Source organism: Lissotriton vulgaris, chromosome 3_1 (assembly GCF_964263255.1).
Source record: "Lissotriton vulgaris chromosome 3_1, aLisVul1.2, whole genome shotgun sequence".
Classification (NCBI taxonomy): Eukaryota; Metazoa; Chordata; class Amphibia; order Caudata; family Salamandridae; genus Lissotriton; species Lissotriton vulgaris.
This window is the reverse complement of record NC_141689.1, coordinates 544,269,681-544,284,091: the sequence shown is the minus strand read 5'-3', so window position 1 is coordinate 544,284,091 and position 14,411 is coordinate 544,269,681. Positions and strand designations below refer to the sequence as shown.

Sequence of the window (14,411 nt, the reverse complement as noted above, 5' to 3'; positions counted from 1 at the left end):
GAGTGTGGAGGGGTGAGCTTTGGTGCAAGTGGAGCTCGGGGCTGGGGCTTCTCAAACCCCGGTGCACAGCTTCGAGGATCACTCGTGGGCGGCACGGTCAGCGTCTCGTGGCCTTTTCAAGATGGCGTGCCCCACGCTTCCGGTCGCCTCCACGGGTCTCAGCTCTGCAGGGACTGTGGATCGGGCAGGTAGAAGGCAGGCAAGCTTGATCTCGTCGATCTCTGTCGCTCGAGTTCCGGCGGGAACTGCAACAAAGCAAAGGTCGAGGGCTGGATGGTACCTGTTTGCACAGGGTGGTCACTCCTTGACCACAAGGGAGATTCTTCAGTCTTCTAACGTCGTGTAGAAAGTCGAAGGGTCCAGAATTCGTTTCTTATGTTTCTTCAGGATGATCTGAGTTGCATTGGCACTGCTCCCCCTCTTATTCCAATCTGAGGGGTGGATCTCCTGCTAGGTCCCTCCCCTATGGGTGGGACCAGGAAGGGGGGTGGTTACACCCCCTTTCCTTTGTCCAGGTCTCACTGGAGCTGGGGCTGGGCTGCCCCAGAACCGGTTTGACCGGATTATGCAAGGGGAAGCCTTGTGCTCCCCAGGCACTGTCTGGTTTCATTCAAACCTCCCTGCTACAATCCACTATCTCCTGTCTGGCGTGGTGTCACACCTCCCTGTGACAGGAAATCCTTTGTCCAGGCCTCCTCTGCTGAGTTTCGGTCAGCAGCAGGAGGTCAGACATGTGTCTGTGGCAGAAGCATCCATTTTGTGGATCTGAGGCTCTTTTAAAAATCAACCGCATTTTAGCAAAAGTAACATGTCGTCCCCTCTAGAGGGGTGGAATGCTACCCCCGTCGCCAGGACTGGCGAGGGGGTAGTATTCCAATTCGTATGACACCTTACACGACATGTTTTGATAAAGCCAAACCAAAGTTAACATATAACCGCGAGGATTATAATGCACTTAATAGTATATGGTTTGGCATTATCCCGGAACAGCTAAGGGAATTGGTCCCGACCGCTGCAGACAGGCTCAGCTCATGCTAGAGCACCATCTCACATTAAACCACGCACTCTGCCTCCAGGATTGATGAGGCCTTCCATAGGAGTGGCTTACAGGCTATATATGTGTCCAGATATAGGTTTAGATATAGGTATACTATATCTAAGCAAGGGGTGATTACACCCACTTGCCCCAGCTGAGTGATCAGCCAGTTGTGTCAATTTAGATAGCCAGCCAGGGGTGGCAAAAGATATGCTGCAGCCCCTGGTAGGCCTTGGATGCACCTATGCCCTGGGCACCTATAGTGCTCTGTACAGGGGCTGATAAGGTGACCCAAGCCAATCTAGTTATGCACCTAGGGTACATGGAATCCATTTTACAGAGAGAGCAGATAGCCTGGGGCCCTGATTAGCAGGGAACCAGGCCAACTAAGTCGAAAACCAGCTAAACACAGGGCAAAAAATCTGGGGTAACCATAGTCAGGTAGCCACCTTCCTACATAACCCCCCCCCCCCAAACGAAAGGAGATAAGGCTATCCTTGGCCAGGTAAGCCTATATTGCCTGAGTGGCCATATAAGGAAGTACCTGCACTAGCATGGGTACCCCCTGTCTCATGGTCCACTAAGCAGTCCCTCACCCTAGGGGTATTAGAGGGTCTCCACCATAGGGAATCACTACCTTGGGTGTGTTTATGCAAAGTTAAAGGCTGGTTTAGATATGGAGTATTGAAGTGAGGCTCCACTAATTTTGGGCTCAACTTCCTCCAATTATCTTCCACCATGTGGGCCTTTCTTTCTTCAACTGAGTTGCACTGAGCTCTCAGGGTCAACCTCTGGCTACCTAAAGCTGGAGGCTGGGTCCCTCTGTTTGGCTTGCTGGAGGGACAGTTCAGGTTTGGGCCCTTTGGGTCCCAGGTTTGGCTGTGCCCAACAGAATCCATCTGTGGGAGGTCCCTAACTGTGTTTAAGGGGGCTCCCTCAGGAGTTTTTAAAGTTTTCACCTTACTAGGCCTACTAGTTTTGGTGCCCCTAATCTGTGGATGGGGATGCTTTATTTGACAGGGGGCCCTCTGGGTCTCACTGTCCTCCTTGCCCTCTGTAGCCCTGGGCTGACTAAGGCAAGGTAGAGAGGGGCAGGTTACCTGCTCCAGACTGGATCCCACCTGAGAAGGGTCCACTGCCATCAGAGGCTCTGTCAGGCCAGGCCTAACAACCTCTGGGGCAGTTCCTTCATCAGGGGTAAGATCAGGTCCCTGAGGAGGCTGATCCTGTCCTAATGTCTGGTGAGGGGGAGATTTATCTTCCTCCTCCATGCTCTCAGTTTGGGTGGAGTGATCCATCATTTCAGGCTTCACAACACACATATCTGTTTGAGTTTGGGCTGTGGCCATCACAGCCCCACCAACCTTTTCAGGAGGAGACTCAGTTTGGGTTTCTGCTGTTATCATAACAGCTTTGCTATTCTGTCTTGGAAGAGCTTCTGGTAAAGATGGGGCAGAGAGTTGCTCATCCCTACCAACCTTTTCAGGAAGGACATCTTGAATTGGGGCTATAGCCAGTACAGCCCCACTAACCTTTCCATTGGAATTTACCATTCTAGAATGGATTTCCTGTTCAACCTCAGCCCAGGCTGAGATTTCCAAATCATTACCCAGTAGACAGTCTACAGGCAAGTTTGGTGACACTGCCACTCTCTTTGGGCCAATGACACCTCCCCAGCTGAGACTTACTACTGCCATGGGATGATTTGTTTGGATGCCATCAATGTTTGTTACCTGGTATGTGGCACCTGGTAAAAGTTGCTTAGAGGGGACTATACAGTCAGCCACCATGGTGATGCTAGCCCCTGTGTCTCTAAAAGCTTCAACTTTCAAACCATTGATGATGGGTTCTTGTCTATATTTGCTCAAGGTATTTGGGCAAACAGAGAAGTTGGCAAACCCCATGCCAGTCTCATAGACAAGATCATTTGGGGATGGGGACCTGGATAGGACAGGGTCCCCCTGGGCTCCAAAAGTAAACCCACCCAGATTCCTGGGTGTGCTCCCACTTCCTGGGGGATTACTGCTGACAGTAACAGGAGGTGTTGGAGCTGGCTTTGGAGGTATGTTTTCTTTATTGCCATTCTTGGGACAACAGCTGTCTGTTTTGTAATGCCCAACCTGTTTACAGGCATGACAATAAGGCTTTTTCTCAGTTGATGAAGTGTCTTGGGACCCACCCCCCTTCTTGGAGTTTTGGGGCCCTGGGGAAGTGTTTTCTTTACTTTTATCCCCACCCTTATCTTGAGGCTTGGTAGACTCCTTCTTCTGGTTACTGTCCTGATTCTTAGGCCTAATCCTGGTTCTGACCCACTTATCTGCCCTCTTTCCCAATTCTTGGGGAGAGGTCAAATCTGAGTCCACCAGGTGCTGGTGTAAGAGCTGGTTCTGACAATTACTTAGGATCTGCTCCCTCATAATCAAATTATACAATCCTGTGAAGTCATGTACTTTGCTGCCATTTAGCCAACCCTCCAGAGCCTTAGTTGCACAATCAACAAAATCAGTCCAGTCCTGAGTCTGTGTCTTCTGGGTGTCTCTGAACTTTAACCTGTACTGTTCAGTGGTTAAGCCAAACCCATCTATTAGAACACTCTTCAGGACTTTGTAATTGCTGGCATCCTCATGTCTGACAGTGAGGAGCCTATCTCTCCCTTTCTCTGAAAAGGAGTACCATAAGATTGCTGCCCACTGTTCCTCAGGAACCTGCTGTACCATGCAGGCTCTCTCCAGAGCAGTCATCCATTTGTGGATGTCATCCCCTTCCTGATAGGGGGGCACAATCTTTGTCAGGTTTCTACTATCATAGGACCTGGGTTTCTCTTTAGGAACTTTGCTGCCACCAGTGGCATCTAAGCCACACAATTTTCTTTCTCTTGCTAAAGCAAGTTTAGCTTGAGCCAAGGCTACCTCTTCCCTTTCTATTTGGAGTTGGACAGCCCTCATCCTGGCCCTATACTCTTTTCTCTGGGAGGGAGTCATCCCTCTTTGAGATTCTCTTGAGGCACTAGAAAGATGAGAGTCCCTTGATTGAGATCTCACCCTCCTGTTACCTGGGAGAATTTGGTTATGAGATCTAGTGGTGCTGGCCCTCTCCATTCTCATGTAGGTCCAGGTTGGCCTGGTTAAGCCTGGCAACCTGTACCTGGTTTCCCCTCTGATCCTGATCTTCAGGCTCTTCTACATCAGAGCCTTCCTCTTCCTCCTCCTCTACTTCATCTTCAGGAAGATCCTCATTCTCAGGGGAGTGTATCCCTTCACCTGTTTCTAAGGGAGCCTGACTCACCTTATCTAAGTCATCCTTTTCTAGGATAGCTATTAGGGAAGGAATGGTAGGGCCTCTGCCCCTTTTTAGCCCCCTGGCTGTGCACAAGGCACTCAGGTCTTTGTGGCTAAGGTTGTCATATCTGGATGTTGTCCCTATAGGATCAACTATTACAGGGGCAGAGCCTGAGGCTCTACCTGTATTAGACATGACTGCTAGTGAGGTGTAAGTGATGCACTTACCTACACTAAGTGGTTTCCTACTGTACCTTGCTAGTGAGTTGTAGTCAGGGTGTGCTAATCCCTTTAATCTACAACTACTAAGTTCAGTAGAACTTAATATGCTAAGCTTTTGATTTATATGTACCTAGAGGTACTTGATGTGATCTTTCAATTTGATAAAGATTGCAATGGTAAAACAAACAGCAAGCTCAAATCCGCACCGCTGCACACCAATGTGAGAAGTTGGCCTGATATGTAGTGTTTGCAATTCTGGAACCACTTGGTATCAGTCCAAACAAACCCCAAAGATGTCTGGTTGTAAGTCAACCTTGTTAGACAAGCTATCCTAGTGGTAGCATGGACTAAGCAGCCTTAAAGGCTTAACTTAAGAGGTCGTGTTAAGCGAGCTGTTTTACCACATACAATCCTGTAATCAAATGAAAGGACACCACACAAGTATATATTATAAAAATATATGTATTTATTTCTAAATTACTCCCCAGTACTCTTTATGAGGAAAGGGGCACCAGCGTTAAATCAAAAGCACAGTAAAACATATAAAGTTGCACAATTATGGATGAGGGCGGGTGGCCACTCAGACCATATACTAAAAAAGTGGTATAAGTAACACTTATCGAACAGTGGTTAGGCCTAGGGCCTAGAGATTCGCTGGGAGCAGTCAGGACTAGCAATGATGAAGTCGGGAGTAGCCCACAGGAGACGGGTGCAGCACGGAAAGTGCGGCGCGCACCAATGCAATGTCAATGGTGCGTAAAAGTTAGTTAAAGTGAATTAAAAGATACTTCCGCTGAACCTAGAAACACAAAACTTTAGACACAGACCCTAGAGGTGTGTACCAGTGTGGGAACACCGGCGTTGCAATGTTACCTCACCCACAGGCCGTGGGTGCACAGGGTCGAAGTGGCGTCGGGTTCTGACACGCAGGTTCTTGGTGCTTGAAGCTGTTGCAGCTGCAGGCGATGTGAAGCAGAAGTGTCCGGTGCGATCCAAGGGTGGATCGAAGTAGAGAAGTACCTGAAAGCAGAGGGGACAGAGTCTGGGTCACTCAGCAGTGACCAGGGTGGAACCAGGACGGAACCAGGCAATGTCGGGCGCAATCAGGCGGTTGTCGATAGGCTTCTCTCCGCTGTCACGTGGGCTCTGGGGCATCTGCGACGTCCAGGAGCAGGTCACGATCTGTCCCACGTAGGCTCTCGCCGTCAGCACCGTCGGCTTCAAGATTGCAGCAAACAGCACTTGGCAAAAGCAATCCACGCGGAACCGGGAGATTGCTTATCACTCGAACCAGGAGGGTCAGAGTGGGGGCTCCTTTTCACAGGAGCTGGTGCAGATCTGGAGCAACCAGAAAAGCGAGTCGTATTTCAAGTTTCGTCGGCACAGGGGCCACAAGCCAGCTGGCAATTGACCGGGCCAACGCGTCGAGCCCACATAAGCAGAAGGGCCCCACGCAGCACTCGTCGAGTGTGGAGGGGTGAGCTTTGGTGCAAGTGGAGCTCGGGGCTGGGGCTTCTCAAACCCCGGTGCACAGCTTCGAGGATCACTCGTGGGCGGCACGGTCAGCGTCTCGTGGCCTTTTCAAGATGGCGTGCCCCACGCTTCCGGTCGCCTCCACGGGTCTCAGCTCTGCAGGGACTGTGGATCGGGCAGGTAGAAGGCAGGCAAGCTTGATCTCGTCGATCTCTGTCGCTCGAGTTCCGGCGGGAACTGCAACAAAGCAAGGGTCGAGGGCTGGATGGTACCTGTTTGCACAGGGTGGTCACTCCTTGACCACAAGGGAGATTCTTCAGTCTTCTAACGTCGTGTAGAAAGTCGAAGGGTCCAGAATTCGTTTCTTATGTTTCTTCAGGATGATCTGAGTTGCATTGGCACTGCTCCCCCTCTTATTCCAATCTGAGGGGTGGATCTCCTGCTAGGTCCCTCCCCTATGGGTGGGACCAGGAAGGGGGGTGGTTACAACCCCTTTCCTTTGTCCAGGTCTCACTGGAGCTGGGGCTGGGCTGCCCCAGAACCGGTTTGACCGGATTATGCAAGGGGAAGCCTTGTGCTCCCCAGGCACTGTCGGGTTTCATTCAAACCTCCCTGCTACAATCCACTATCTCCTGGCTGGGGTGGTGTCACACCTCCCTGTGACAGGAAATCCTTTGTCCAGGCCTCCTCTGCTGAGTTTCGGTCAGCAGCAGGAGGTCAGACATGTGTCTGTGGCAGAAGCATCCATTTTGTGGATCTGAGGCTCTTTTAAAAATCAACCGCATTTTAGCAAAAGTAACATGTCGTCCCCTCTAGAGGGGTGGAATGCTACCCCCGTCGCCAGGACTGGCGAGGGGGTAGTATTCCAATTCGTTTGACACCTTACACGACATGTTTTGATAAAGCCAAACCAAAGTTAACATATAACCGCGAGGATTATAATGCACTTAATAGTATATGGTTTGGCATTATCCCGGAACAGCTAAGGGAATTGGTCCCGACCGCTGCAGACAGGCTCAGCTCATGCTAGAGCACCATCTCACATTAAACCACGCACTCTGCCTCCAGGATTGATGAGGCCTTCCATAGGAGTGGCTTACAGGCTATATATGTGTCCAGATATAGGTTTAGATATAGGTATACTATATCTAAGCAAGGGGTGATTACACCCACTTGCCCCAGCTGAGTGATCAGCCAGTTGTGTCAATTTAGATAGCCAGCCAGGGGTGGCAAAAGATATGCTGCAGCCCCTGGTAGGCCTTGGATGCACCTATGCCCTGGGCACCTATAGTGCTCTGTACAGGGGCTGATAAGGTGACCCAAGCCAATCTAATTATGCACCTAGGGTACATGGAATCCATTTTACAGAGAGAGCAGATAGCCTGGGGCCCTGATTAGCAGGGAACCAGGCCAACTAAGTCGAAAACCAGCTAAACACAGGGCAAAAAATCTGGGGTAACCATAGTCAGGTAGCCACCTTCCTACATGCATCTATATATTTTATGACTTTACTCCTACTGGAGAAAGAAAGGAATAAAGAAACAGACAAAACAGAAACACATCTCTTTCAACTGTCTCCAATGCACTACTCTTTCTCATCCTAAACCCCTCTTAATATATCCTTTACCTCCACTCTCTGACCCGTCCCAAACCTCATTCTATTGCAATGATCCCTCTAAGATCTTTCCCTCCTCTATCCCTGCTTGACTCACCCCAAACCCCAGTCTACTACTATGATCTTCCATATAACCCTTTGTAGACTCTTCCCTCCTCTATTCCTCCTTTGACTCCCACCCTAAACCTCATCTAACTAATATGATCTTCCAAATCACACTCTCTAGATTCTTCCCTCTTCTATCCCTCCCTTATCCTATTCAATCAGACTAACAGACTGACATGTCCACCGCTCAAATTGACAACTTCTATTTCCCTATACTAATCCACCACTAATACTTCGGCTTCCAGATTAGTGTGCTACTCACCGAAAAGCACTTCAACGCCTCTCCAGGGGTAGTAAGCGCTGTGTAAATGCAAAGGCAGTTTGACATGGATTCAGAGTTGACTTTTGCCTTCACTTGTCAAGCAAGTGAAATTGGGCAAAACTAATGTTTTAGTTTTAAATGTTGACATTATAAGGGCTTTATGCAGACCTGTAATGCAGAACTGATGTTTCTCAGTACCTGCTAAACGCATATTAACAGGGTTATTTTACCTCCTAGATGTACCTATCTTTAAAAACAGCACACGTCGATTTTCCTTATCTCTTATCCAAAGAGTGACATGCTTTCTTTTGCTGCACCTGATCCTTAACTAGAAATTCAAATGTACATGAGCTGTGGCAATATTCCGAAAGCGAGTTATGCAGTTTATAAATTCTGAAGTGCACACAGCTGTTGATGTTAGAAACAAGAATGCGAGCGCCTAGGTAAGTTGCTTTGGTTACACTCTAGTGACCATCACTTCAGATAATGTCAGTAACATATAGGTGCACTGTATCCATGATGAATCTTAGCATTATCTGTTGCAGCAGCTTTAATGTAATTGAAGATCTTTCAAACAAATCCCGTACATTAAATGTGAGTGCTACCCGGCCCTTCTGATTTTGAATCATCGAAATATCGTTGGGTGGAAGTTAGGGGGGGGAGGGGGGGGGGGGGGGGTTGGGCTCTTGACTGCTTTAGGAACAAAGTCTGCATGTGATGAATTTATTGATATTCAGAATAATGTGGTATGGTTTGTGCCTCTGGAATGATTCATTGTATGTTTGTTTCAGGTTTCATGGTTGGCCGCGAGTACGAGGCTGGTGGAATAGCAAAGGATGGGGCAAAGATGGTGACTGCTGTATCTTGTGCCAGTGTGCCTAAAATTACAATAATTATAGGCGGCTCCTATGGGGCTGGAAACTATGGGATGTGTGGCAGGGCTTACAGGTACGTACCTGTTGTAACACGCATTTCTACTGAGACTAGCCATAATTATAATTGCATTATAACATTTGCTAAATATGTAGACGGGCAAATGTAAAGAACATTTTCATTTGACTTATTTTCATGTCATCGTTTCCTTTCCAGTCCACGATTTTTGTACATGTGGCCAAATGCACGCATCTCAGTGATGGGGGGTGAACAAGCTGCAACCGTTTTAGCTACAATTACCAAGGACCAAAAACTTCGAGAAGGAAAACAGGTAGAACATTTGTATTTGCTTGTATTTACTTTTTTTGTTTTTACTTTATTTATCGGACCTGTCCCTTTTCTTGCTCAGTGAAACTCAGTTGAGGATCTTCATAGATAGTCATCTATGAAGATACTCACTGGTCCCGGTCTAGGCCCAAACATGTCTGACGCCTGGAGCCGTTAGATTGTCAAGAAATGCATCTTTCACCAGTGTGGTATGAAATAAACCCCAAAATGGGACTGGAATTATAAAAATAGCCTGTGTTTTAAACTATCTTAAGGAGTCATGTAACTTGAAAACAAGGGTTGGCTTTATTTAAGTATGTTGAAATAACCTCATTCACACCTTTAAATGTTGACTGTATAAATAATGTACCTACAGATATATTTTGCTGCAACATTGTAATGCACAGAGAATATGCAAGTTATGAACGACTGGCTGACATTTTCCAGACTCCAGATTTCCTTTAATTATTCCCTTTAACCCACATCTGACATTCAAACATGTGTCTTTCTCCAGTATGGGACACGTTTGCTGATGAGTAAGATAAATAACAATTGTCAGCCTTTTGTCGCATATCTAATGCAATGTGCAGCAAATTAATAAAGCGATGCTCTGGTCTCGTGCAGCTAGGTTTGACAAGTCAAACATATATAAACATCAACATGTATTTTTCAACTTCTGTTACAAGTCTGTCAAATGATGAACATTTCAGCTGACGAATGAAAAAGGAAATCAACCTAGGTCATCTTAAACTTTCTGAACACTGCTCTTCTCTTTTGTCTGATAAAGGATTTGTTAGAGTATATTTGGGAAGCACACTTGAACAAGCTGCCAGTTCACACCCTCCTTTAACCAAATGGAACATTATGTTTTGGAGCGAAGTACTCCATTTAAGGCGTTTTCCCTTGGCAGCAGAAGAGGCCTTTGTTGCACCACACCCATTCCACCAGTATGACCACTGGGAAAAAAACATTTAACATGGTACACCTGGCATTTGTCAGAATGGCCATTTTAGTCTGAAGGACAATACTGTATTCTTTGCCTACAGGTGAATTGAGTGAGAAATATATTTTTTATATTATTCCCTTTTTGTGCGTGGGGGGGGGGCTGATTGTCTCTGATTAGTTGTGGAAATTTGGCTATGTATAATAATCTGTTTTGTAAATGCACCCGTTTGTGTTAGTGTATTTTACATTACTGAAACATGTATTGATCAAACAATACCCATATGGCAATCTGACGTTGCAGTGTCAGCTTGCTAGTGCCACAGCCTCCATTTTAGAATTGGGTCAATACAAGTGGGGAAAAGTAGACCTTGGCCATGCTTGATGTTCTCCCTGCCATTGCCTATACCCCCCATGGCTAGTGGCCCAAGCCTAGAGCAATATCCCCCAAACCAACTTGAGAAGCTTCTCATTAAATATAGTTAGCTTAGTTCCAGCTGAATATGGATTGGCTTTGCTCTGACAACTATGTTTACTCTTTGTAGTGCTCAGTAGTTTTTCTGTCTGATAGTTGACCTTGGGAGTATTCTCTTATGGATGAGAAAGTGTAATTACTTGTTACATTGTGTTTCTTCATTGGAATATGGTGTCAGTTTACTGATGTTGTCCCCGCCACACCTCCATCATGATGGAAATCTGTAACTATTTCTCATTGGCCAATCCCTTTGAATTAAAGTATATGTTTTATGTATAAGACGTATGGGTATAAGTGACCTGGTCCAATTTTTTTAGTCCGGCTGTGCTATGCACATACCCCGAGCTCTCATTTGAAATAACTTAAGAAGGTGTTCAGTCCTTAGTTTAGGGAGTGAACAGTTCCAAATGAGTTCTTGATTTGAATGTGTCCACAGACCGAGGCAGCTAAATTGAAAATTGGGTACCTAATAGTATGTGGGTTAGAACAATGGTCTTCCAAATCTGCATTATTAGTAAGTAAAATACTTGGATACAGTACCATACAGCAACATAACAGTTCTTTTTAAAATTATTATCGTTTGTTTTTTGCAGTTTTCTGAAGCTGAAGAAGCAGCAGTAAAAGACCCAATTATAAAAAGATTTGAAGAAGAGGGAAATCCGTACTACTCAAGCGCAAGGTAAGAAAAATACCCTGAGATCGGTTGAGTGGTTTCACCAAATTGTTGCACTAAATACATACTGAAGCACTAAACAGAACAACAGCAGTGACATTCTTCAATGTTTACAATCACATTTCCAGACTGCTTCTCAAACCTATAGTTTTGGACTTTACTTTCAAATTTTTTAATACATAAATTACACTCAGACATTGTCATAGTTGGCATAATTTCCATATATTTGCATGTATTCATACATTCGTAATTTGCACAGACTAACTGGTATTCTGAGCACTGTTGGGGGAAGGACCTGAAGTTTCAGTACAGTACATTTAACTTCAAAAGTTAAGTTGCTTGTGGCCAAATGTAATTCCAGAGGAACAACATAATTGCCACTAGCAAGGAAGTTAATTTTTATTATTGATGCGAGTGCAGTGACAACAGTTCCTTGGGGTTAGGGCACTTTGCGTGTCTTCTACTGAGTCGCAGCGTTTTTTACTTGTTTGCACTAGGGTCGCTGATACCCTTGCTATGACACAGAGTTTATAGTGATATAAATGCCAAGATTTGAGATGTTTTTCAAAATCCAGACCAGGTGTTTGTGATTGTATTCTTACCAAGTCCATAAGATTAGAAAAGTATCATATATTAATAAGAAACCATATAGTACAGGTTACTCCATGGTTTAAAAACATTTTTTATTAGGGTCACTAAGGTAATTGTAAATTAATTCTACAGTTGAGGAATGCTTTAACTTTCCACATGAGCCTTGTTTGTTACATTATTTAAAGGTCCTTATGTGGAATATGACAAACATAAATCAGCTTTATAAGACATGTTCGTTCAGCATATCTATTTGGTGGGCGTGAATGTAAAACATTCAGTTGATAGGAAATACCAATCAGAAATAGAAATCCATGATAACTAAGATTGATTTTGTGGAGTTGGTGAAATTCCAAAGCCAGGAGCTTGTTCTAAACCAAACAACCTTTATTATTGAGCCCTTGTTCGTATGTGTATTTTGTAGACAAGAGTCACGGGTGCATTCACTAGTTTTGTGTGTTTCGATGCTACTAACAAAAGTAGTAGTGAAGTGCATTCAGTTAATTAAAATGTAGACTGGTGTACGAGGCTAAATCATTTTTCCTTATATAGGTAACAAATATAGGTGGTGAGGCAGTCCGAATACTCGGGAGTAAATTGTATTCAAATAATTTGAAATTGAGCCTTTGTTAGACGAATTTAGCATAAGTTGTTTTATAAGGGTGCCTTGCTTTGTAAAATGGGTAAATATGAATCTATTTGTGTAGAAATTGAATGATTAAAAATGTTACTTTTCCTACTATTACAATAATTGATGCATCAACTTTTTTCTACCCATATGTATGAGTGTTATCACCATTGCATCCGTTATGCTGTGGATTTCTCATGGCACCGGCACTCCCTCAGAGGTGATAGAAGCCCAGATAGTACTGATTTCTTGCTGCCCAATATGTCTTTTGCATTCGCGGACTCTGCACAATCTCACAGGAGGCGTTCTGTTGCAACCTACTGGACAAATAAGACTGTTCTTTCTCCCCCTCCAGCCTGGAAGTGGCCCCTTTATTATTAGCTCTCCCAACTGTTGGACCGCTCATCAGTGTCTAGTGCCCATACGTTTTTTACTATCCTTCATTCCTTTACTGATGATGTTCCCTTCAAAGCTTTGAGTGATTTGGAAGATAAGGCATGGATTTTTCTAACTCCTATTGAAGCTTGGATTGGGCCCATGGATGGTGTATAGTAGCAAGGAAATGAACTGTAAACAAGAATGGACCAACCCCACAGAATTGATGTGGAGGTGGACCTGAGAGACTGGAACCAGCAAGTAACTTGCTGACATTCTTATATGCCCCAGGCATCTTCCCTGCCTTGTGGTGGGGGAAAGGCATCTCAAACTCAAAAATGGGGAGAGAGTAGGCTACATGACAGAGGGCCGTGTGACGACGGTTCAGAGGGCGGAGGCACATCTGCACTAATGAAACAGGCGTGAAGTACAGGCAGTGGCGGCAGGGTGGATGGATCACCCTGTTTCCTGCTGTCCGACCTTGCACACAAGCGGAGCCCGATGGAAAGCATAGCACTGCTCCAACATGGTACAAACTTCATTGCCTACACTGACTCAAGCGAGGTATATATGCATCCAAGAAAGGCGAGGTTATAAAAGAAAGTTCTAAGTTACAAGAGCAACCAACTGTTTTTATTCTATAGTCTATGAGTTGTAAGGAGTGACGGGTACCCTGCCAGCCAGGGAGGTGAGTGGGGGGGTTTGGGTGTGTACTGTTAGTTACATTTCCATTAAACTGGCCCACTTGCACGCCGATCATGGGGCTCCACTCAACCTATCTGCCAAGGGGCTATAGGCAGGGTGTTGGACTTGGCCCTTCTGGAGGTTCACCCCTGAACTTTTTGCCTTTTAGTGTTACATAATTATAATGATTTCTGGTCTTTGCGCACTTTAGCACTGTGGCGCAGTGTAAAGTGCGTGCGCTCTGAGTGTGTGTGTGAGATTGGCCTGCCCTCCCATAGGAATGCATGGGGAATGTGTGTGTCCATGGTAATTCCTGATGCGTGGGGAGTGCAAGTTTGGTATGTGCGGCCTTGTGTGATTATATGCTGCGCGATGATGTGTGCGGCGTAATTGTGTCTAGTGTGGAAGTGCCACTTCTAGAAGTTGGCCTGTCTGTGCAGTGAATGTGCTAGCTTGTGATTGGCTGGGGTTGGCTGGGGTGCCAGGCTCCTGGAGTCAGGATGGGTCTGCCCCGGTGGTGAATGGGAGATCTGCATCTTGATGGCTGGGGAGAAGTGCACCTGAGACCTGAATAGGGCTGGGCTTTCCCCCCACAATGCTGGCTCCACCGCCTGTGATGAGCTGGTTGCTCCATGTCTTTATGGCCAGGACTTTCCCTTGTTTTTCCCCAGTTGCTCTGTGGAACTGGAGTTCTTTCTCCCCTAGCGCCTGGGGCGCTTCTTTGCCATTATTGCCCATTTATTTAGACAATTTAAGTGGCAGGAGCCTACCCTGCATTGTGCCCAGTGCGCAGGTGCCCACCCTGCGTCTTTGAATTATGTCATAAATTCATAAATTCTGCAGGTGCTCACCCCG

At 46.0% G+C, this 14,411-nt stretch overlaps 1 protein-coding gene across 1 annotated transcript in view; it reads left to right on the top strand.

Moving 5' to 3' along the window:
- Nucleotides 1-14,411, top strand: part of MCCC2 (methylcrotonyl-CoA carboxylase subunit 2) — a 264,869-nt gene that overhangs the window by 221,132 nt on the left and 29,326 nt on the right. The window contains exons 14-16 of the mRNA XM_086960805.1: nt 8,783-8,939; nt 9,081-9,195; nt 11,202-11,287. Of these exons, the coding sequence (XP_086816931.1) occupies nt 8,783-8,939; nt 9,081-9,195; nt 11,202-11,287 (358 nt within the window). The remainder of the gene's footprint in view (nt 1-8,782; nt 8,940-9,080; nt 9,196-11,201; nt 11,288-14,411) is intronic.